Source organism: Nematostella vectensis, chromosome 13 (assembly GCF_932526225.1).
Source record: "Nematostella vectensis chromosome 13, jaNemVect1.1, whole genome shotgun sequence".
In the NCBI taxonomy this organism is placed as follows: domain Eukaryota; kingdom Metazoa; phylum Cnidaria; class Anthozoa; order Actiniaria; family Edwardsiidae; genus Nematostella; species Nematostella vectensis.
Genome location: NC_064046.1, coordinates 8,845,133 through 8,866,440, shown reverse-complemented (window position 1 = coordinate 8,866,440; position 21,308 = coordinate 8,845,133). Strand labels below are relative to the sequence as shown.

The 21,308-nt window shown below is 43.0% G+C and overlaps 6 protein-coding genes across 11 annotated transcripts in view; 3 read left to right on the top strand and 3 right to left on the bottom strand.

Moving 5' to 3' along the window:
* The window catches only part of LOC5518509 (phosphorylase b kinase regulatory subunit beta), a 33,555-nt gene extending 12,305 nt beyond the window's left edge, over nucleotides 1-21,250 (bottom strand). For all 6 annotated transcript variants that reach the window (XM_048720505.1, XM_048720506.1, XM_048720507.1 and 3 more), the window contains exons 1-23: nucleotides 21,111-21,250; nucleotides 20,087-20,231; nucleotides 19,563-19,662; nucleotides 18,345-18,455; nucleotides 17,895-17,954; nucleotides 17,273-17,409; nucleotides 16,581-16,644; nucleotides 15,871-16,071; nucleotides 15,225-15,317; nucleotides 15,025-15,082; nucleotides 13,892-14,119; nucleotides 13,404-13,507; nucleotides 13,102-13,154; nucleotides 12,355-12,448; nucleotides 12,158-12,241; nucleotides 11,755-11,859; nucleotides 11,048-11,130; nucleotides 10,552-10,704; nucleotides 9,892-10,131; nucleotides 9,107-9,317; nucleotides 8,608-8,676; nucleotides 8,391-8,450; nucleotides 15-140 (exon numbers count right to left, since the gene is read on the bottom strand). In XM_048720505.1, coding sequence (XP_048576462.1) covers nucleotides 15-140; nucleotides 8,391-8,450; nucleotides 8,608-8,676; nucleotides 9,107-9,317; nucleotides 9,892-10,131; nucleotides 10,552-10,704; nucleotides 11,048-11,130; nucleotides 11,755-11,859; nucleotides 12,158-12,241; nucleotides 12,355-12,448; nucleotides 13,102-13,154; nucleotides 13,404-13,507; nucleotides 13,892-14,119; nucleotides 15,025-15,082; nucleotides 15,225-15,317; nucleotides 15,871-16,071; nucleotides 16,581-16,644; nucleotides 17,273-17,409; nucleotides 17,895-17,954; nucleotides 18,345-18,455; nucleotides 19,563-19,662; nucleotides 20,087-20,231; nucleotides 21,111-21,186 — 2,655 coding nt within the window. In that variant the 5' untranslated portion in view covers nucleotides 21,187-21,250. The remainder of the gene's footprint in view (nucleotides 1-14; nucleotides 141-8,390; nucleotides 8,451-8,607; nucleotides 8,677-9,106; nucleotides 9,318-9,891; nucleotides 10,132-10,551; nucleotides 10,705-11,047; nucleotides 11,131-11,754; nucleotides 11,860-12,157; nucleotides 12,242-12,354; nucleotides 12,449-13,101; nucleotides 13,155-13,403; nucleotides 13,508-13,891; nucleotides 14,120-15,024; nucleotides 15,083-15,224; nucleotides 15,318-15,870; nucleotides 16,072-16,580; nucleotides 16,645-17,272; nucleotides 17,410-17,894; nucleotides 17,955-18,344; nucleotides 18,456-19,562; nucleotides 19,663-20,086; nucleotides 20,232-21,110) is intronic.
* Nucleotides 1,831-2,563, top strand: LOC5518572 (late histone H1). Its single transcript, XM_032363299.2, has one exon. The coding sequence runs from the start codon at nucleotides 1,889-1,891 to the stop codon at nucleotides 2,438-2,440; it is 552 nt and encodes a 183-aa protein (XP_032219190.1). The 5' UTR covers nucleotides 1,831-1,888; the 3' UTR covers nucleotides 2,441-2,563.
* LOC5518521 (histone H3) lies at nucleotides 2,871-3,569 on the bottom strand. Its single transcript, XM_001638411.3, has one exon. It carries the CDS (start codon nucleotides 3,537-3,539, stop codon nucleotides 3,129-3,131), a length of 411 nt encoding a protein of 136 aa, XP_001638461.1. The 5' UTR covers nucleotides 3,540-3,569; the 3' UTR covers nucleotides 2,871-3,128.
* LOC5518571 (histone H4) lies at nucleotides 4,010-4,507 on the top strand. The gene has a single exon (XM_001638473.3). The coding sequence runs from the start codon at nucleotides 4,031-4,033 to the stop codon at nucleotides 4,340-4,342; it is 312 nt and encodes a 103-aa protein (XP_001638523.1). The 5' UTR covers nucleotides 4,010-4,030; the 3' UTR covers nucleotides 4,343-4,507.
* Nucleotides 4,904-5,555, bottom strand: LOC5518508 (histone H2A). Its single transcript, XM_001638410.3, has one exon. It carries the CDS (start codon nucleotides 5,514-5,516, stop codon nucleotides 5,136-5,138), a length of 381 nt encoding a protein of 126 aa, XP_001638460.2. The 5' UTR covers nucleotides 5,517-5,555; the 3' UTR covers nucleotides 4,904-5,135.
* On the top strand, nucleotides 5,830-6,958 carry LOC5518506 (late histone H2B.L4). The gene has a single exon (XM_032363300.2). The coding sequence runs from the start codon at nucleotides 5,849-5,851 to the stop codon at nucleotides 6,218-6,220; it is 372 nt and encodes a 123-aa protein (XP_032219191.1). The 5' UTR covers nucleotides 5,830-5,848; the 3' UTR covers nucleotides 6,221-6,958.
* Nucleotides 21,251-21,308: the final 58 nt, after the last annotated feature.

Sequence of the window (21,308 nt, the reverse complement as noted above, 5' to 3'; positions counted from 1 at the left end):
TCCCCACCCCTTACCCCTAGGTTAGGTCCGTAGCTCAGTAGGTGGCGCATGGCTTGTATGATCCAGCCAATCCTGATCTTGAGCATCCCGGTGAAGGCTTCCGGCATGGTGGCAACATATGATGCCAGGTAAAGCACCATCTGCAGACAGATTCACCCAAAAGCACAAGAATTATTATAGCTATCCTATTTTTAATTATTTAGGCTGCCTTTTTGGATAACACATAAAGTCAAAATATTTGTCAACAATATGGCAAATATAGGTTCCTGTACAACCTAATAGTGGACAATCTTATACTAACAAATTGATGTTTGCTCAGATTTACCCCAGTAACTGCATGGTCAATACCTAGGGTACGATGAAGGGCTTACAAGGGTAACTCCGGGTTTAAAAGGGGGAGCTACAAGATGGTGATGGTCCATAACATCAATTGTAACCCTATGGGATAGCACTTTGGGTGCCGTCAACAGCAATTCTTACCCCTAAAATGTGCAATTTCAGGGTGCAATTTCTTACTCTAAGCACTAAAAACAGAGTATAAAATTCTTACCAACTGCTATCTCTTAGTTGGGTGTTTTAGGATTTTTCTGATTCTGCTATCCTTTAGGGTGTCACATGCTAAATGGTGGCCCAATCGCTCAAAACATATTTTACAATAAACCACAAGTCAACTGATCGGTTGATACTACCGGCTTTATTGCCCATAACGTTTTTCCAGTTGTTCATGCCGAGAGCTCAGATTTGTTCTAGAAATACTTGAAAAAAATAGGACCCTCCCCTTATGCCCAAGAAATAGGTGTAACAAATTGTGACACCCCCCATCATCATCACACACACAAAACAGACAATCGTTTTTTTCTGGAAATAAAGATTGTCACGGCCACCAAAGAGAATCACAATAAAAACGGAACGTCACATGATCTATGTCATGTGTCTAATTGACTTACATATCGAGTCCAGGCCTGAACTAACAACATAAAACAGATCATGTTTAACAAAATCAGAGATTCCGAGGTGAAAAAAACGAACTGAGGCTCGGTGTTAAAAATTGTCAATATGTTTTTAAAAAGAATGTGCCAACTATTGAGATAGAAGACTACCCCATGCTTTATCTAAACTTATCAGGACTGCTAATAGAAAATATCAAAATGGAAACAAGTGTTAAAAAGTTCATTAGTTGCGAGTATATAAACATTAATAACCGATTTTGACAAAGTATCCATCCTTATAAATAAAATTTGCGAATTTACCCAGATATCGAGAAATAATTGAAATGAGCGGTAATGCATACCTTACTAATCAATAAATTAAATGGTTTTAGTGAAATTAGGGTGATGTTTTTATGTGGAAAAATCCGATGGATCTTTTGTTGACAGTATCGAACGGACAGTTGACTGTATTTGTATCTTGTATTAAATTGCCAAAAAGTATAACTAAACTTCGAATCCTTACAGTTCTAATGGATTAAATAAATAAAACAATAAGTAAATAACACGCTGAAATGTTTATTATAAAAATTAAGGCATTTCTACGGAAGCCATTTCAGTGTAACAACTTGAGGATCGAAACTTCGCTAGCTACATTTTGACGAATTCGAATCGTAACTCGTCGTATCTTCAACACTTCGACTTAAAAAACCATCTAATATAATGACTAGATTTTGTTCATCAATAGTAAGGTAGAATTTTTACCTATCATGCAATATTATTGGAGTTATAGGGAGACAAACGAAGCAAACAAACACACTTTGCGGGCGCCATCTTGTGCAATTCCGTGTCGATCCTGGTTCCGCAGAGGTCCGCACACACTGAATATATTTGCGGAGTTTGGCGCTCAAACACCAATACTCGCTAACATTCTCACCGAGAACAACACAACTCCAATCAATATGTCCACCGAAGCAAAACCCGCCAAGAAGCCTGCCAAGCCAGCAGAGCACCCCAAGTACACCGAGATGGTTGCAGCAGCTATCGGTGCACTGAAGGAACGCGGCGGATCTTCCCGCCAGGCCATCGAGAAATACATCAAGGCCAATTACAAGGTCGGAGACGTTGGCACCCATCTGAAGCTGGCCCTCAAGCGCATGAGCGCGAAAGGCGCTCTAGTCCACACCAAGGGTACTGGAGCTTCTGGCTCGTTCAAATTGAACAAGGCCGTAAAGGCTGAGAAGCCAAAGAAAGCAAAGAAGCCAGCGGCTAAGAAACCCAAGGCTGCCAAGAAACCCGCCGCCAAAAAACCTGCCGCCAAGAAAGCGAAATCCCCCAAGAAGCCAGCACCTAAGAAGGCAACAAAGTCGCCCAAGAAGGCAGCGAAAAAGCCTGCTGCTAAGAAACCAGCAGCCGCCAAGCCCAAGAAGGCCGCGGCAAAGAAGCCAGCCGCCAAGAAAGCAGCGAAGAAGCCCGCAGCAAAGAAGGCCGCCAAGAAGCCCGCCAAGCAGTAAAGAGACTATACAGTCACTTTACATCAAACAACGGCTCTTTTAGGAGCCACCCACTTATTCAAAAGTCATGCCTCATCCATCCATGCCTACACAATATTATCCATATATCTGTGATAAAATTTATCAAAATGAACCCCTATGCCAAAATTTATAAGATCCATCATCAGCAGCCATATTTCGCCTATTGAGTTGACCTCGATACGTAACGTAAGCTCTTCCTTCCTCAAACAGTGGGCTCGGTAAATAACCGACTGATAAAATGATTTATATATGCATTCTCATGAACGGGGGATTGGAGCTCTTTTGCGACTGACAAACGTGGACGGCTGCAAAGGAAAATAGGTCCCCATAACCCTTATCGTCAAAGTAAGCGGGAATTTTCGCAAGTGGAAATTTGACAGATCGAGTCTACTCTCATAATTCATACGAATACAATGGGTACTTTCTTTTATATAAGCAGTAATATTGCATCGGAAACAATAAGGTTGGAGAAAATTAATTCTCAATTAATTTACGTAACCCGCTACAAAAAAAAAAAGCGGGAAAATAAACAGAACCATATACGTTTTTTTTATAATATATCGTGAATGGCAATAAGGGAAAATATTCCTGTAAGCATGAGCCATAAGCTTTTTGCATGTGGTGGCTCCTAAAAGAGCCGTTGGTTGGTGTTCTTGTGAGGAACTGTTTACGCTCTCTCGCCACGGATGCGGCGGGCAAGCTGGATGTCCTTGGGCATGATGGTGACTCGCTTGGCGTGGATGGCGCACAAGTTGGTGTCCTCAAACAGACCAACGAGGTAAGCCTCGCTAGCCTCCTGAAGAGCCATCACGGCAGAGCTCTGAAAGCGCAGGTCGGTCTTGAAGTCCTGAGCGATCTCACGGACCAGGCGCTGGAAGGGCAGCTTGCGGATCAGAAGCTCGGTCGACTTCTGGTAGCGACGGATCTCTCGGAGAGCGACGGTACCGGGCCTGTAACGATGAGGCTTCTTCACTCCACCGGTGGCGGGAGCACTTTTACGTGCTGCCTTGGTGGCGAGCTGCTTACGGGGAGCCTTTCCTCCGGTAGATTTACGGGCAGTTTGCTTGGTACGGGCCATTTCGTCAGCAAGTCGGTTGAACAGATTGCAAGAATTGCGCGTTCAGGCCGGTTTCAAAAATTTATACTTGCCGCCTATAAATCTGATTGGTTAGAAATCGTCCGATCTGATTGGCCAGTCTTGCACTAAAAAAAGCCCGCCAAGACTTTACTGTGTTTCTGAATGCTAAGTTTTCCTAAAATATCTCTACGATCCCGAATGTTATACAAACAAATTTACCTAAAGATAGTAGACTAAATGATTCTTCGTCTTCCGCCGCTAAATTAACGAGATATATGTCAAAGAGCAATGATTTAAATCAAGTAACATGGCCTCGGACCAGGGCTTGGATCACATTAATCGGATCGAAATGTTAGTCATTTGACTTATAAATATCTGTTGCACTATTGACCCTTGAGTTAATTATCATACACAATGGGGTATATCGGGTATATAAACCCGACAACTTTCAGAGAAGGTTATTATTCAGTTTGAATTAATTCACACTCATCATGTCTGGTCGCGGCAAAGGGGGAAAAGGTCTAGGAAAAGGAGGCGCGAAGCGTCATCGCAAGATCCTTCGGGATAACATCCAGGGCATCACCAAGCCCGCAATTCGCCGTCTCGCTCGTCGTGGTGGAGTCAAACGAATCTCTGGCCTCATCTACGAGGAGACCCGTGGCGTTCTCAAAGTCTTCCTTGAGAACGTTATCCGTGACGCGGTCACCTACACCGAGCACGCCAAGCGCAAGACTGTCACCGCCATGGACGTGGTCTACGCTTTGAAGCGACAAGGCCGAACCCTGTACGGATTCGGCGGCTAGATTATCTAGTCAACACAAACCAACGGCTCTTTTAGGAGCCACCACATGCAACAAACGTCATGAGCAAATGCAGACATATCGTGCCAAACTGTAAATCAGTCTTCATTGCTTTTTGAAAGTGACCAACGAGAAAAAAAAATACATCATTGGATTACCAATTCGAAACGTTAGGCTTCCGATATCTGGTAATGAATCACGACATACTCTGAATTGGCTGAAATTTGCCTTGTTCGCGACGCGCTCTCCGTTTTTAATTAGAAAACCCGGCCAAGTTACGTTGCGTAGTCCGAGCTATTACCCCGTGGCGCGCGAACCATCCCCGATACGCTAGCTGAAACGTGCCCGACTAAAATAGTTATTTAGAGGGGATTTCGTGGTATATCATACTTACTTATCGGCCGACAAAAATGAATCTAACAATATATAATCGTTGGGGAAATCGTAAGTTGAAAAATAACGGATTTGAGCGGGAAATGGCCGTCCGTCATGCCTACAGAATATCACAAAGAAACGGTTTACTACTAATCGCTGACGTTCTTGATGTTAAAATACAAGATTTTGCGAGACTATATTCTTGAATATTTTTATGGGCGAGTTTAATACATTTGCTTATTTTATTATGGTGGTGTATGGGCTATTTTGCGAGTTTAATACATTTGCTTATATTATTATGGTGGTGTATTGGCTATTTTGCGGGTTAAGTGGGGGAAGGAGACTGCATGTTAGGTCACGACTCCCGTGTCACTTGGTGGCTCCTAAAAGAGCCGTTGTTTTGAGTAGCAGTAGAAACTGCTTATGCCTTGGCCTTCTTCTCTGTCTTCTTGGGCAGAAGCACGGCCTGGATGTTGGGCAGCACACCACCCTGAGCGATGGTGACACCTCGGAGCAGCCTGTTCAACTCCTCGTCGTTCCTGACAGCCAACTGCAAGTGACGGGGGATGATCCTGGTCTTCTTGTTGTCTCGGGCAGCGTTGCCGGCCAGCTCGAGGATCTCAGCGCTCAGGTACTCGAGCACGGCGGCCAAGTAGACCGGTGCGCCAGCACCAACACGCTCGGCGTAGTTGCCTTTGCGCAGATGACGGTGGATACGACCGACGGGGAACTGAAGCCCAGCACGGGATGAACGAGTCTTGGACTTGGTGCCCTTAGCTTTGCCTTTTCCGCGACCTGACATTTTGGAAATTTTGAAGTAATACTCTTGCGTAAAGATATACTGAGAAATAATGTTCGTTTCGGGTTTATGTACCTCAAGCTTGATAAGCACCGGATCGAAATGCACCAATCACAAATCACTATTTCTCAATAGAACGATGACCTGTGACATCGAATATTCATGGCTATGTTTCCTAAGAAGTAACTTAACTAAATTATCATATTAACCTCAAAGTAACCAATCACAAATAGGGATTTTCGATCCGCGACCCTTCGTAATCCCCCGTCTGTTTGATATAAATACGACCACTCAGCCTATGAGCGGTTATTGTCATTTGCAAAATCTGTAGCAAAATGCCGCCAAAAACCCCAGTCGGAAAATCCGCAGGCAAAAAGGCCGTCAAGAAGCAGGTTGGAGAGGGCAAGAAGAAGAGAAAGTCAAGACGTAAGGAAAGCTATGCTATCTACATCTACAAGGTGCTGAAGCAAGTCCACCCCGACACCGGTATCTCGAGCAAGGCCATGGTCATCATGAACTCGTTCGTGCACGACATCTTCGAGCGCATCGCTGGTGAAGCTTCCCGCCTGGCGCACTACAACAAGAAGTCCACCATCACGAGCAGGGAAATCCAGACGGCCGTTCGTCTGCTTCTCCCCGGTGAGCTGGCCAAGCACGCCGTGAGCGAGGGAACCAAGGCCGTCACCAAGTACACCAGCAGCAAGTAAACGGTACAATCCGTGCTGCACAAAACAACGGCTCTTTTAGGAGCCACCCAAATGACACGAAAGTCATGGCCGTGCATCTTATCTGTGATACGATTCCCAATTTTGCCCCATTTCCAGTTTTCCCGCATATACTCTCACGTTATGACGGCCGGATAAAAGTAATACTTGGCCAAATAATAGTTTTGGCTTTGAATTCTGGATAACAAGAATACTATTCTTAAAAAAAGGTTTAAACTTTCGTAGTATATGATAAATACGTATTTTAGGGTACTTGGATCTCAGTTATCTCATTGATAATATTATATTATTTCGGCGCCAAAAGTCGTTTATGATAATGATGCGCGCCCTTTTCTACCCTCGATCTGGAGCCTATCAACGGGCTATAGGATAATCAACGTAGGAATATGTGCTTATTCAACACTAACAAGACATTAGACTTCATAGAATGTAATGTGTTGCTTTGAGGCCATATTTAGTTCGCATCGAAAAGGATAACTTTTACTCAAGAGAGAGGCGCTATTGTTTTCGTTCAATATGCAGCCCTTGTTGTACCAAATATAATTTTAGCAAACTTGAAATTGTCGTGCACAATTTGCTGGATTAGGTCTAGAATCTGAAATGTTGCTAGGTTGTCCATACACGAAGGCAAAAAAAATAGCAGAAGTCAAGCCAAAAACAGTCAGAACAAAGTTTAAACCTATGGCAAAAAAAATAATGATAAAAGCTGAGATAATAGCCGAGGAGGTCTAAAATCTTTTTAAAATAATCTAGAAATAATGAGCTTCCGTACTGCCACATAGACTCAACGTATTTTCACAATAATCCTTACTTCCCCCTCCCCTCCCCCTTCATATCATGGGTATACTTTTAGCTGACCCCTCCCCTCCCCCTTCATATCATGGGTATACTTTTAGCTGACCCCACCCCTCCCCCTTCATATCATGGGTATACTTTTAGCTGACCCCTCCCCTCCCCCTTCATATCATGGGTATACTTTTAGCTGACCCCTCCCCTCCCCCTTCATATCATGGGTTTACTTTTAGCTGACCCCTCCCCTCCCCCTTCATATCATGGGTATACTTTTAGCTGACCCCTCCCCTCCCCCTTCATATCATGGGTATACTTTTAGCTGACCCCTCCCCCCTCTTTCTCAACATATCCTGGTTATACTCTTGACTAAATTAAAACCGATCGAGGTTAATCGAAGGTAGAAGTTTGGGAAAAAAAGCGACTGTAGTACAAAAACAAAATGCTACTTTAATCCAAACCGAATGCGGGATAATTGAGGTTAATGGAACGTCGATATATTAAAAAAGAACACTGTAGCATAAAAACAAAAGGTGAGACCTCTCTTTAAAATATGATTTCAAAAATATCATGTCTATGAATTAACGTTGGTAGAAACACGTCTTAAAGAATGATGAACATACTTTAAATCAAATGGTTAACAGAAGGAATACTAAACCATCTAAACGAGAGAATTGATGTCCCTTATAAAATAGTGTAATTAACATTTGGAGATTCCTTTTGATTGGAAGGACTTTACCCCTGACTCACCCCCTATCATGGCTACATCCCTGATTTAACCCCTACCCCTTGGCTACACCACTGACTTACCCCCTCCCCTTTTAGTATTCTGGCTACACCCCTGACTAACCCCTTAGTATTCTGGCTACACCCCTGACTTCCCCCCTTCCCCCTTAGTATTCTGGCTACACCCCTGATGTAACACTTCCCCAATTAGTATTCTGGCTACACCCCTGACTTACCCCCTTCCCCCTTAGTATTCTGGCTACACCCCTGACTTACCCCCTTCCCCCTTAGTATTCTGGCTACACCCCTGACTTACCCCCTTCCCCCTTAGTATTCTGGCTACACCCTTGAAGTACCAGCTCACCCCTAAGTATTCTGGCTACACCCCTGACTTACCCCCTCCCCCCTTAGTATTCTGGCTACACACCTGACTTACCCCTGCCCCCTTAGTATTCTGGCTACACCCCTGATGTACCCCCTCCCCCTTAGTATTCTGGCTACACCCCTGATGTACCCCCTCCCCCCTTAGTATTCTGGCTACACCCCTGATGTACCGCCTCCCCCCTTAGTATTCTGGCTATACCTCTGACTTACCCCCTCCCCCCTTAGTATTCTGGCTACACCACTTATGACGTACCTCCTGCTGTAGCACTGCCTCTCTGACGTCATGTGGATAACAATAGGTGTACAGGATTTTCTGAAAGAGAGGATTTGTTTATCCCGTCATCAGCAACCCATGGCTGGGTGGGTGGGTAAACTTGGTCCATATCGGATAGGCCCAGGGGCGCAGCAAGTTGTATTTCGCACTAGAATTCTCCAAGTGTGTACCTTTCTCATATGGAATGACGACGTACCTGTATTGTAGCTGGCGTGATGGGCTCGTAAATCACATCTTCCTCGTGACCGTACATGCCGATAGTAACCTTTTTAAACAGAACAAAGCTGAGTTAGAACCCACAAAACAACACTGTTCATGCCGATCGTAACCTGTATAAACAAAACAAAGCTGAGTTAGAACCCACAAAACAATACCGTTCATGCCGATCGTCACCTGTATTTACAGACCAATGTCGGCACATTAAAAAATAACACAATACATGCGAGGTTAACCTGTATAATCATTCCTACGTTAAGTCGGCACATTTAAAAAATGCTGTACATTGTGATCGTAATGTGTATCAATAATACCAGAGTCAATTCATCGCTATTGAAACCTAGGTAAATAGACAACGTACATCTCTTTCATGACATGTGTAAACAGACCAGCGCTCGGACAATATACGGTAATACTGGAACGTACATTTCTCCCATGAGCTATGTTAACAGACCAGACACTACATACAAAATCCTCACCACTTTCCCAGACACAAGGATGGTGGTGATGCCAGGTGCTAAGCTGTCTGCAAGCTTGCCAAGGAGTCCCGCCCCTCTCCGCACCACAGACCAGTTCCTGTCATAGCCCGCCCTGCGGTAAACGGAGTCGATGCGCTCAAGGACTGTACCATCCGTAGTCATGAAGTCTTTACCCTCACGCTTTAGAAGCTCTTGAAGGATAAGCATTTGTCTGTGTGGAGTAGGGAAATGTTCATTGTCATTGTACATTCAACTTCAAGATAGATATCAACTTTTATAAATAAAAAAAGTATTATAAAAGTGGTATAACTGGAAAAACTACGGAAAAGCTGTAGAGTAACTAGGTTGTCTGCGTTGGTATGTTGTTTGCCTCTGCTTTGTTTCCACAGAGGCGTAAACATACTATTTCAACAATGGGTTGATTTATTTCCCTTCTATAAAAGTATTCTACTCTGAAACAGACTGCCAAAACCCGACCTGACTAAAATTTTAAGCCAGCTTGTTAAAATGTTTAGCATCACCGGGAACCATTGAAATTTCTGAATTTGCCCAAACTGTTCTTGCTTAATGGAGTAAGTACGTTAATCCTGCTGTGAAAATTCTCGGACACTGTGGAGAGAACCTGAATTCACCGGATCTTCTATGAAGTGTTTGTGTGAAAATCATTAATTTTGGCGGTTATCTCTTAATAGCCATTGAAATCAAATATTGATAAAAAAATCTAACCATAACAAAGGTTTGGCTTCCTAGTTTTCTATAAAATGCAGAAATCCGCGTGAGCTTACTTTGCTAGCGAGGTAGTGGACTGCAGATCATACACAAGGCTTTCACGAGATTTCGTCACCAGCTCTCTCCCATCCTCATCATCCAAAGGGTTCCCCTTGTCATCATCATCATTGACAGTCAGTGAACGGCTCAGGCGCTTGAAGCGGGTACTCTGCCGGGAGGGACTGGCCTCTATTGGTTCTACTTCCATGATCCTTTGCCGCTCAAACTCCATCTCCTCCGTGTCAGTCCTACTTGCGCTGAGGACATATCAACCAATCAATTACTGGCATGCTTTTACTGCCATTGCATGAAATTCTGATATGGAAATCTTATATTAGGGTGCCTGAGGTTCTTGGTTTATTTCCTGGTCTCGAAGTGAGTAGATTTTTCTGGTCCTGGACTGCGTACCTGAGCCGAACATGCCTTTCACATTGCAACCTGCAAAAACTAGACACTATATAACTCACCTGTCACCGGGCTGTACTAAGTCCAAGTGCTCAGTGCAACCAGCAGATACAAGACATACAACGCACCTTAACTCGTCATCGGGCTGTACGAAGTCCAAGTGCTCAGTGCAACCAGCAGATACAAGACATACAACGCACCTTAACTCGTCATCGGGCTGTACGAAGTCCAAGTGCTCAGTGCAACCAGCAGATACAAGACATACAACGCACCTTAACTCGTCATCGGGCTGTACGAAGTCCAAGTGCTCAGTGCAACCAGTAGATACAAGGGTCTGCAGTTTCCCCAGCCTGACCTTGACACCGGCGCACTCTCCACTCTTGAAGGAGGCCAACAGATCCAACATCTCGTGAAAATGTTTGCCCCTTTTGGAAAAAAATCCACATCAGTTTCATCAGTTTTAAAGAATGTCGATCACCCACTCCTTTTCATTGTTTAAATTGACAAATGCAACGGTTTAATTGCAAGAAATTTCAAAATGACCATCCTGGAATAAAGTCTGTTATTTCATTGACGATATCTTATTGAAAAAATCCCAGATATTCGCTTGAATGTGCCGATGGGAATGTATGCCTTTTTGTTTGCCTGTTTGCCTCGAAATTTTGCGGGAGCATGAAATGGCGGCGTGATTGGCCTTATGTATCTCTAAAGCTTTAGCAGGCCTATTGGGGGGGATATAACAATCATGAATGGACAAGTACTGCGTACCTGAGGTTGTTCTCCTTGAGCAGGAAGCAGAGCGTAGGTCTTCCGCGCATGCTCCAGTTGTTACGCACAAACGACAACACTGACTGGGGAGAAGTTAACACAATATTAAGGATAAATGATCAGTCACACTTCAGGCCTTGTTAGGGAAATATATCAACACACAGACAAGCTGTAGAGTAACTACGTGGTCTGCGTAGGTGTTGGTATGTTATACGCCTCTGTGAGACAGAGTGAAGAAAAAAAGAGTAACCAAACCAGACAAGTACTATATCCTCACCAGGTCAACTCAGCAATGCCCCAGGTTCTAAGTGGGGAATCGAGTCGCCCAAGACAGCTGTAGGCGAGTAACCTAATGAGTTCTGTGCCTTTTTCATTGTTGTGGGGAGGAAGGTGGGGCGCAAAAACGGGTTTGAATATGGCCTGGTTGGTGACACTATTAGAAAGGGCTGTAAATTATGCAGAGACAGGCTTTTATTTTACAAAGAGATGTAAATTCCTTGGACCCAAAATCACACATTTTTTCCCCTAGTGAGAATAGCAAAGAGTAGTGAAAACAGGCTAGCGAAACTACTCCTTGTTGTCACAGAGGCATGAAATTCTCCCTTATTCCACCACGCCAAAGCAAACCACCTAGTCATTCTACAGCTTGTCTGTAGTTTTCCTAGTCATACCATTCAGCCCTTATTACCATTAATTGCTTGACCAACCTTAATTTCATCAATGACAAGAAACATGTCCCATGACATGTAGAAATCCAACTCATCCAGGAGCTTGGGGTAGGTCACCACCGTACGACCAAGAATACGATAGATCTTGGAACATTATCAAATCATTATTATCATACTATACATAATTAGACAGAATTACGATATATAAAATTATAGATCTAGAGACATAAGATGGGTCCACATTTTAAAGGACTATGGCTTAAAAAAGATGAAAAACATCGAAGGAAAAGATATTTCTTTGGACAGCAAGCCTACGTAAGTTGTACTTGTGCGGAAGACAGTTGTACTTGTGTGGAAGGCACAACACAGGGAGGCTCAAAATCAAGTGTTCCCAGTAACAAGAGGAAAAAGACAAATTTTTTAAATTGCCAGGTTACCTTACCTTACTTGCCCCTAGCGCTCCTATTGGTCGAGACGGTCTTCCCATCATCCCTAGCTTCTGATTGACACCTAATCTCTCATAAGCCTGTATCACGAGTAAGAAAAACTTGGATAGTCATCTCGGTTATTTCATATGATTTTGAGATAACGCTAAAACCAAGCCTCAAACGTACAAGTGCGTCTTTAAGGCGTTTTTACCTGAATAAGCTGAGCAGGGGGCCAGATCTGAATCGGTTCAATCTGCTGTGGAGTCTGTGTCTCGATGCCGAAGGTCGCCAAGATAGACTGCAAGCTGTCAAAAGCAACAATTCAGCATTGTTACAGGGTGTCGTATATATAATGAAATGAAACGTCGAGTGTCTGTATAGAACAAACTAACATTGTAAGACATGATCAAATGCACTTCAAATGTAACTGACTTTATTCGTCAGTATAGATGCAGCCTTTCAGTTTACAGTCATAAGTGTGAGGTTTTACGATTATACCATCGACCACATTCCAACAATACCTAACGGCTCTTTTACGTCCCCCAAAACAGGGTAAAACGGTGCGAGTAGGGATAGGAACTCCAAACCACCAATCTATATAGAAGATGTAGAGGATTTTACACCTCTGAGAAATTCACATGAGTTTCACAGTAGATGTAGAGGTTTTACACCTCTGAAAACTTCACATTAGATTCACAACAGATGTAGAGGTTTTACACCTCTAAAAAATTCACATGAGATTCACAGTAGATGTAGAGCTATTCCACCTCTGAAAACTTCACACGAGATTCACAACAGATGTAGAGGTTTTACACCTCTGAAAAAAAAATGCTGACCTGACTTGGGAGTGACCCATTTCCATTTGCTTAAAGAGAAAAGCTCCAAAGTCAATGAGCTATTTCATCTCTAATACACTGACTGTATAAGAACACTAAAATAGACCAAGTACGACACATACTTTCTGCTCTCTGATATCAGAGCAACCTGGACAACAATATCAGCCTCCGACACCTGTAATATAAAGAAGATTGTACCATGAGATGTCTTCACACAGACCTGTGTACAAGAGATATGTTAGGCCTTAGCAAGTATCCACAAATAGAGGTAAAGCAACACAAAACATGGAGTAATATCATTAAGTTTTGTTAAATGTCGCTAGGCATGTGTTTTATGAACTTTGATGGCCCAGCATTATTTAGCCCTTTCAGAGTTGATAGTAATGTATCATGGAAAGAGTGTGTGGTAGTATATTACCCTTACCGTAAAGTACGAGTATCTGTAGTTGAAAGAATGTCGTGCCTTTGCCGAGGGGATCAGATGTCGTCCAATTGGGTCAAGCTCATTGATATCTAGTAAATCCTCAGCTAAAGGTATAAAGATATGATTCCACATGATCAGGATACAATACTGGCATTGAAACTGTCCTTATAATTATTATCATCATCATTGCCAGTAACTCCATCACTACAAGAATTGATTGTTACCATCACCATAAACAAACATAAGATAATCACATTTCCTCGGCCAGTAACTCCATCAGATTATAGGTATTGATTGTTCCCATCACCATAATCACGCATTGATTGTCACCATCACCATCGTCACCATTATCATCATCATCATCATCATTATCATTACATTCCCTCACCCAGCAACTCCATCAGAATAAGTATTGATTGACACATTACCATTAGCATCCTCATCACTATCATAATCATAATCATAATATATTCACTACATTCCCTTACCCAGTAACTCCATCAGAATAAGCATCGATTGTCCCCACAGGAACAAATCCTCTCCCTCTGAGTGTAGTCGGACCTGGGAGTGTGGCTTGCGCCTTTCGGCATCTATATAGATCTTGGGTACATAGTAATAATGTGGCATGACGTCACCATAATCACTACTTGTCAGCAGTCCATCCTGGAGAAGCTTTACGTAGTGGTTGGCACATTCGTAATCATGGCGAAACCGAGCTGTATTGGTCAGAGAGAGCAGAAAGAAAGTTGTTGAGCTCATTTGGGTCAAGCAGGATGCATGCGTGGTAAGGTTCCATAATATTGGGTGTGGTTGGATAGGGTATGTTAGGGTGGGGAAATAAAAGGATTAAGAAGGGCAGAGTGGAGCTAAGAAGTGTTGTGTAAGGTAAGGCAGGACATGGATGGAGACGTTTTGTACTATTGGAGGTGGTGGGACGGGCAGGAAAAAAATTGGTATGTTAGGACGGGAAATGAAAAGGGTGAGTGTAGGGTGGTGACCAGGAGGGTTGTGTAAGGTAAGGCAGAACATGGATGGAGACGTTTTGTACTATTGGAGGTGGTGAGGTAGACATGAAAAAAATGGTATGTTAGGGCGGGAAATGAAAGGGGTGAGTGTAGGGTGGTGACCAGAAGTGTTGTGTAAGGTAAGAAGGATATGGATGGAGAGATTCCATAAGGCTGGGTGTGGAGGGATTGTCATCATGGTGCATGGCACAGTTAGGTGTGTTAGTGTGGAACAGTTAGGATGGGTCAAAAAAGGGTTGAGGATAGTAGGGTAGGCTTGTTGCAGCAGGGGGGTGAAGTGGTTCATAAAAGGGCTGTGTATACTGCATAAAGCTTTTTATTATACATTTATGGTACTGCACACGTCTTCATTGGCCAGCTAAAAAATATTTGCTATGAAAATTATTTCTCAAAATGCTGTATAATAAATATCGCATTTTCCTTGTTTGTTTGGGTTGCTACAACAAGCTTCTTCTTGGGCCATACAACAATGGAAAAATCATTGGGTACAGAGGTTTCCATACAGTAGGGAGGCAAGGAGTCTTCAAAAAGAATGCTATTATATTCACAGCATAATAAATTTGCAAGCATCACACCATGTTTATCCAAAGACTTACCATCAATTGCTAAATATGCGAAGAATATTGGCCACTCGTTTTCAATACCATGAAAGTACTATAAAATTGAACAAACAGAGAATTGCTTTGTTCAGAAACATTTAAAAAGCTCAAAACCCTACTTTCTACCCTACCCTATTTTCTTTTATTTTTATAGCAATTTTTATAGAAGTCCTTAAATTCCAATGATCCTGTCTCACCTCCAGCTCTCGTTTCTCGTAGTATTTTCTGTTTTTATCTTCCAGCACGCATTTGTAGCCATCCCGCATGTAGCGTTTCAGGCCATATTTACCCTAAAGCATACACACAACACATGAATACAGGAGAAATGTTAGGTGAATTAAAGTATAATTTAATTCCTAGGGAACTCAAGCTTAGGTCAAGCACTTTGTCGGGAGCTTAGGTGGCGCTGTTGGCAGAGCGTTAATCTGTAGCGCATGTGCCTCTCACCACGGGGTTCCGGGTTTGATTCCCGGTTCCGGCGTGAGTTGAGTTAGTTGGTCTGGCCTTTGCTTTTAGGGTTTTCGTTCCTATACAAAACCAACAATTTCGATCTTAGCTGTGATCCGTAGTCAGGCGTGAGTTGTATGGCGGCTGCCTGTGGCGCCTTCCCATGCCTTCAACTCGACCACGTCTGAATCTGAGCTCTCGTAATTCAGCATCTAGCTGTGATGAGAGTGATCAGCTACTCCAATTTAAGAAATGGAACCAAGTTTGAATAAGAGGGTGTTTCAGTAATTTGAGTTCAAATTTCAATGTAATTGCCCTGCCTTATCATACTGGGCAGTTTTTCTTTTCAAAACGCAAACCCTTTTACAGGCACTGAGTAACATGTTAGTTGCTGACCTCTAACTTTTCCAGCACCAAAGCCTGAGTCTTTTTCCGCAGAGTATCGTCATCCACTGCAAAGCAAGGAAATCCTGTGATCATCAGCAGTGACGCATCTGTGACCTTAGAGGAAGAGGCCACAGGAAGCAGGGAGTGTAGGATGGTGCTGTTGCGGTTATGCGCATCAGGATCCACATAGATCACAGAGGATGAGGTGCCCTTAAAAGAAATAAAGTTCAATAATCCTAATATATAGATCTCTTTTGTAAGGACAAAGGGAACATTTAAGTGTTTTTAAAGGGGAGGGGGGTTAATCCAGTAACCATGGTGATGGTCACTGAATGAGTGACTCTAAAAACAATTCATACCCCCTCCCCCATGAACGGAACTTTCTTAGACCAGCACCACCACCCAGAGTTTCTGCCCTCTTGTGGTGGCCAAAATAAATGGCACAAAAAATATCAAGGCTTGGGATGAAGAGACTTGAGGATTGTCTCAACAAGATGCAAACAGTCAAATTCTGATGATTTGAAACCTCCAAGGGAAACAATCAGGGGAGGATTTGAGTACATAATTTTGATTCTTAACTTGACATTATACAAAACAAAGAAACATGACTTTTACTTTTTTTTACTAAAGGGTTGATACCAAAGTAATTAGCCCACCTCCCACCCATCCAACATGGTAAAAACCACATATTAACCATGATTTATTCAAATGATCATTACCTGCCCACCATATAAATTGAATCCATTAATAGTTTCCAGTGCAGCCTTCGCCATCCCTATTGACCTGTGAGAAAGGTTACCATTGGCTACTATTGAAGAGCGTGTATTCTACAGTTTGGACTGTATCACAGGTGGTAGCGCATAAACCTCTCACCTCTGCAGTGGTGGGTTTGATTCCCAGTCGAGACACGGATAGTAAATTTTTGTTTCTCGGCCATGAATTTTTACTTGTTGAATGTATGGAGCTTACTAGAAGCTTGCGTTTCTTAGTCCCAGGATGGGCCATTCTTAATAGGTGCTATCATTTTTATTGTGAAGCACTTAGAGCATGGCTGATATAGACACTTTTTAAAATAAATAGCTCTAATTGACCAAGTGTGCTTAGAATGTTTCAATATTTTTTGGTCACAAGAGCAAGCCTCTGGGCCACAAATCGATGAAAAAATTTGAGGCTCCATAAGTTCTTGTATTGCCCATGCAAACGAGGACAACAATACCTTTTATTATTCCACATTTTGAGAAAATATTTTAGCGCAAAATGTACATTGTTTCTAAGTAGGTTTGTGTTTTTGCAGCCCACTAATCGACCAATGGGAGTGTCATAGCTTTGCGGCTGTATATTAAATACTATATTTTAATTTTATTTTTATTTTTTGGTCACTGCTGGCATGGTGGGTGTGCATAGTCCATACGTGGCATTCAGCTCCTTGTGACCAATGTTCTCTTTGCTTCCTCTTTCCCACATGCCATAGTCTGGTGTACGGTAGGCTCTCTCGATGTAGTACACCAAATTCTGAATAAAATTCACTTCATCACTTGTGTAAATAATCTAGAAAGAGAACAAAAAATGGATTCAGCTTCAAAGCTATCTACAGAGTCAGACGCTGCCTGCATCTGGACAGCCAACAAATTAAAGAACTATTTTAAGACTTTTAAGACCTAGAATCAAAATTTTGATACCAGTAAGAACTTGCAAAAACATGACACTTGTAAAGCCCTGGCAAATGATTTCAAAAAGCCATTCAACAAGCATTTGATTTTACCAAATGGCCATGGTGAGTCGGCATGGTAACTCCTACAAATCAGTTAAATGGTGTTGGACGTTATTTGCAAGAATTTCAAAGAAGTTTGAGTTTGTATTCAACAGTCATTCAACATTTCTATTGCTCTTGAGATTATTGACACATGTATTCAAGCCATTTGGTGTATGAGACATTTTTGTATCTATACCATAATAATGTGTCAACCATAACCATACTCTTCCGCGGAAACATTATGGGAAAGTACCCCTGGGTCTCTGAGAATGAACCATACCTGGAGACCAGTAGAAATCATTTGTGCCAGAGTGATAATGTACAGGGACACCACATCTGTCTGCAAAAAAACACATTTTCAGTGAAAGGACAATTTACCAATAAAACACAGTAACACACTTACCATACATCCTTACTAATGAATAAACAAACAAAAAAGCAAAAGATAAATAAACAAATTTGTGAAGACTATCACCCTTCTTGAATGCTGAATAATGAGAGTATAGAGAGTGCCATACAAGTCGAGTGTGGCCATGGTACATAGATTAGATCAAGAAGTGAAAAGACCTCACAGCAAAGGCAAGAACCCACTCAACTCAAGTCAGAACCAGGAATCAACCTAAAACCCAGTGTTGAGAGGCACATGTGCTACAGTGTGATCCTCTGCAAACCCCGCCATCAAGACTCACTACAGTTATACTACAGTTATTTTGTGTGGCAATGTTTTTACCTGGAGGTGTGAATACTCAGTATCAGCCTTGTAGATAGGGTCCCCCGTGTTCACGTCAAACAACACATGCAGTGAGTTCTCACTCAACTGGTTACGCTTGAACAGCTCCACCTGTGATATTTAGCGACTTTATCAAATACTACAACTACTACACCAAAGAGGTGTAGAATTATAAAGGGTGCAACTATTTCTTAACACCTTTGTTTTGTACTTTTTGTATATTTGGGGATGCTTGTAGAGTGGGGTCCATGGAGGTCTAGGTCAAGGGGGCTCAGGTCATCTAGACCAGGGGGGTGGTTCAGGGGTCTAGTTGGTATGTCCATTTGGTAGGTCCAAGGTACAGGGGATCCCAGGGAAAGGGGTTGGCAAGGTCCAGGGTGTTCTAGGTCTGGAAGAGGGGCCAAGGTACAGGGTGTACCAAGGGAGAGGGGGGCAAGGTACAGGGTGTACCAAGGGAGAGAGGGGCAAGGTACAGAGTGTACCAAGGGAGAGGGGGCAAAGGTACAGGGTGTACCAAGGGAGAGGGGGGCAAGGTACAGGGTGTACCAAGGGAGAGGGGGCAAGGTACAGGGTGTACCAAGGGAGAGGGTGTACCAAGGGAGAGCGGGGCAAGGTACAGGGTGTACCAAGGGAGAGGGGGGCATGGTACAGGGTGTACCAAGGGAGAGGGGGGCAAGGTACAGGGTGTACCAAGGGAAAGGGGGGGCAAGGTACAGGGTGTACCAAGGGAGAGGGGGCAAGGTACAGGGTGTACCAAGGGAGAGGGGGGCAAGGTACAGGGTGTACCAAGGGAGAGGGGGCAAGGTACAGGGTGTACCAAGGGAGAGGGGGGGCAAGGTACAGGGTGTACCAAGGGAGAGGGGGGGCAAGGTACAGGGTGTACCAAGGGAGAGGGGGTCAAGGTACAGGGTGTACCAAGGGAGAGGGGGGGCAAGGTACAGGGTGTACCAAGGGAGAGGGGGTCAAGGTACAGGGTGTACCAAGGGAGAGGGGGGGCAAGGTACAGGGTGTACCAAGGGAGAGGGGGTCAAGGTACAGGGTGTACCAAGGGAGAGGGGGGCAAGGTACAGGGTGTACCAAGGGAAAGGGGGGGCAAGGTACAGGGTGTACCAAGGGAGAGGGGGGCAAGGTACAGGGTGTACCAAGGGAGAGGGGGGCATGGTTAAGGGGGTCTAGCTCCAGGGGGGTTATCTGGTTTTTCTTGTGAGTGTGACATACCTTGTCAGCTTGGCGCATGTAGCAAAATAGAATGCCTCTCATGCACTTGACCGCACTCTGCTGCAGTTCGTAGGTTCTTCCTTGGTTATCACCCATGTGTCTGTCGTGTGAATAAGATGTGATTTTTAAAAGTGATCTTAAAAGAAGCTAGCATCAAGCAATTGGCTTAGGAGCTGGAACAGATAATCAGAGCAAGTGGTAGATGGGTCTAGCAATCAGTGCATGTGTTAAGTGTTAAGCTGTAAATGGAACAAGGAATCAGATCAAAGAATGAGTGGGATTGGAGCTTAAGGTAAGCAAAAATAGTGAGAGTATTAGTAAGCAACAGGTTGTTGGGGGGAGATAGTGAAACATGCAATAAATGGAGTAGGCTACAGAAGATCTTTTTTAAGAAAAGGTATGTGCACTTAATTTAGCAGCAAAGGACACTATTATATCTGTCTCTCTGTCTCACTTAATGTCCATCTGTCTGTCTGTCTGTCTGTCTGTCTGTCTGTCTGTCTGTCTGTCAGTGATTCACATACCTATAGGCTGTCCCTACTCCCCAGGCAGCCATTGCACAGTAGATGTTCTCCCGCACATGACTCTCCCGGCATCTATCTTTGGATGATGTCTTAAGAGGAAAAAGACCAATACTTCCACTCTGATATTGAAGTATTTGACGCTTAACTAGAAGAAAAGAATTAAAGAGTTTCATTTTTCTAGGAAGTGCTGCTAAAATGTAGTATATAGTAATACCTGTCAACCTCCAAAAAACTCAAGGGGTGGGGTATATTAATTTTTTTGGGGAGGGGTGGGTAAACCTTGCAGGCGTTTGCCGTATAGAAAGCTCTTGCTGCACAAATTCACATAAAGATCTTACCATGGGGTTGGATAAATTGCACAACGTAAGAAAATTATCGTTTTATTCATTTTAATAGGAAATAGGGGAAAAATCTATTTTCTATAGAATAATTTTTCGGAAGCGATATAAAATCGCTAAGCGGGAGATTTGGTGTTCCATGCGGGAAAGCAGGAGAAGGGGTCAAAATCTTGAGACTCATGCCTAATGCGGGAGAGTTGAAATGTATGATAGTTTACAGGTATGTATTAGTTGTGACTACCAAAAAAGAACATGTGAGAACTTTCAGGATTTTAAACTATATATAAAATATAGAGTATTATAGTCTTAACATTTTGGTTGCAAATTTCAGAATAAGCATCATCATCATTGTTTCAATGAAACCCTGACAGAGATTTCTATCTATCTATAGAACTAATCAAGTAAAAGTTAAGAAAAACGCATCGCGTATTCACCATGAAAGTTGGAGTCAGAAGTGGTCTGGACTGTTTTTACTCCCAATAAAAGCTAAGAATTTAGCAAACGTTAATTCATCTATTTGAAAACAGCTCTACAATAACCCGCCATATAGCTTTTTACCCCAAATACTCGAATAATCCCATAATTCACTTCTTTGTATAAGTACTTAGTGTTTGCGCCATGATACGAACAAAGTTGATTTACGACATCTGTAATCATAGAAACCCAGTCCAGTAGCTCGTAATTACCTCTGTGGTAGAATCTGTCGAGAAGAAGCCTTCTCTCTTGGTCCTCTACTCGTTCCGACCCTCTGACCCACTCCATGTTTTTAATAAAATACTTTCCTCGTTCTACGAGAAACAGTCCGCCATCTTTGTTTTTGTTGCAGTGACGGATGCTGGGATGCGGATGTGATTGGGCACTGTACTTGATTCTTGGGATGCCTG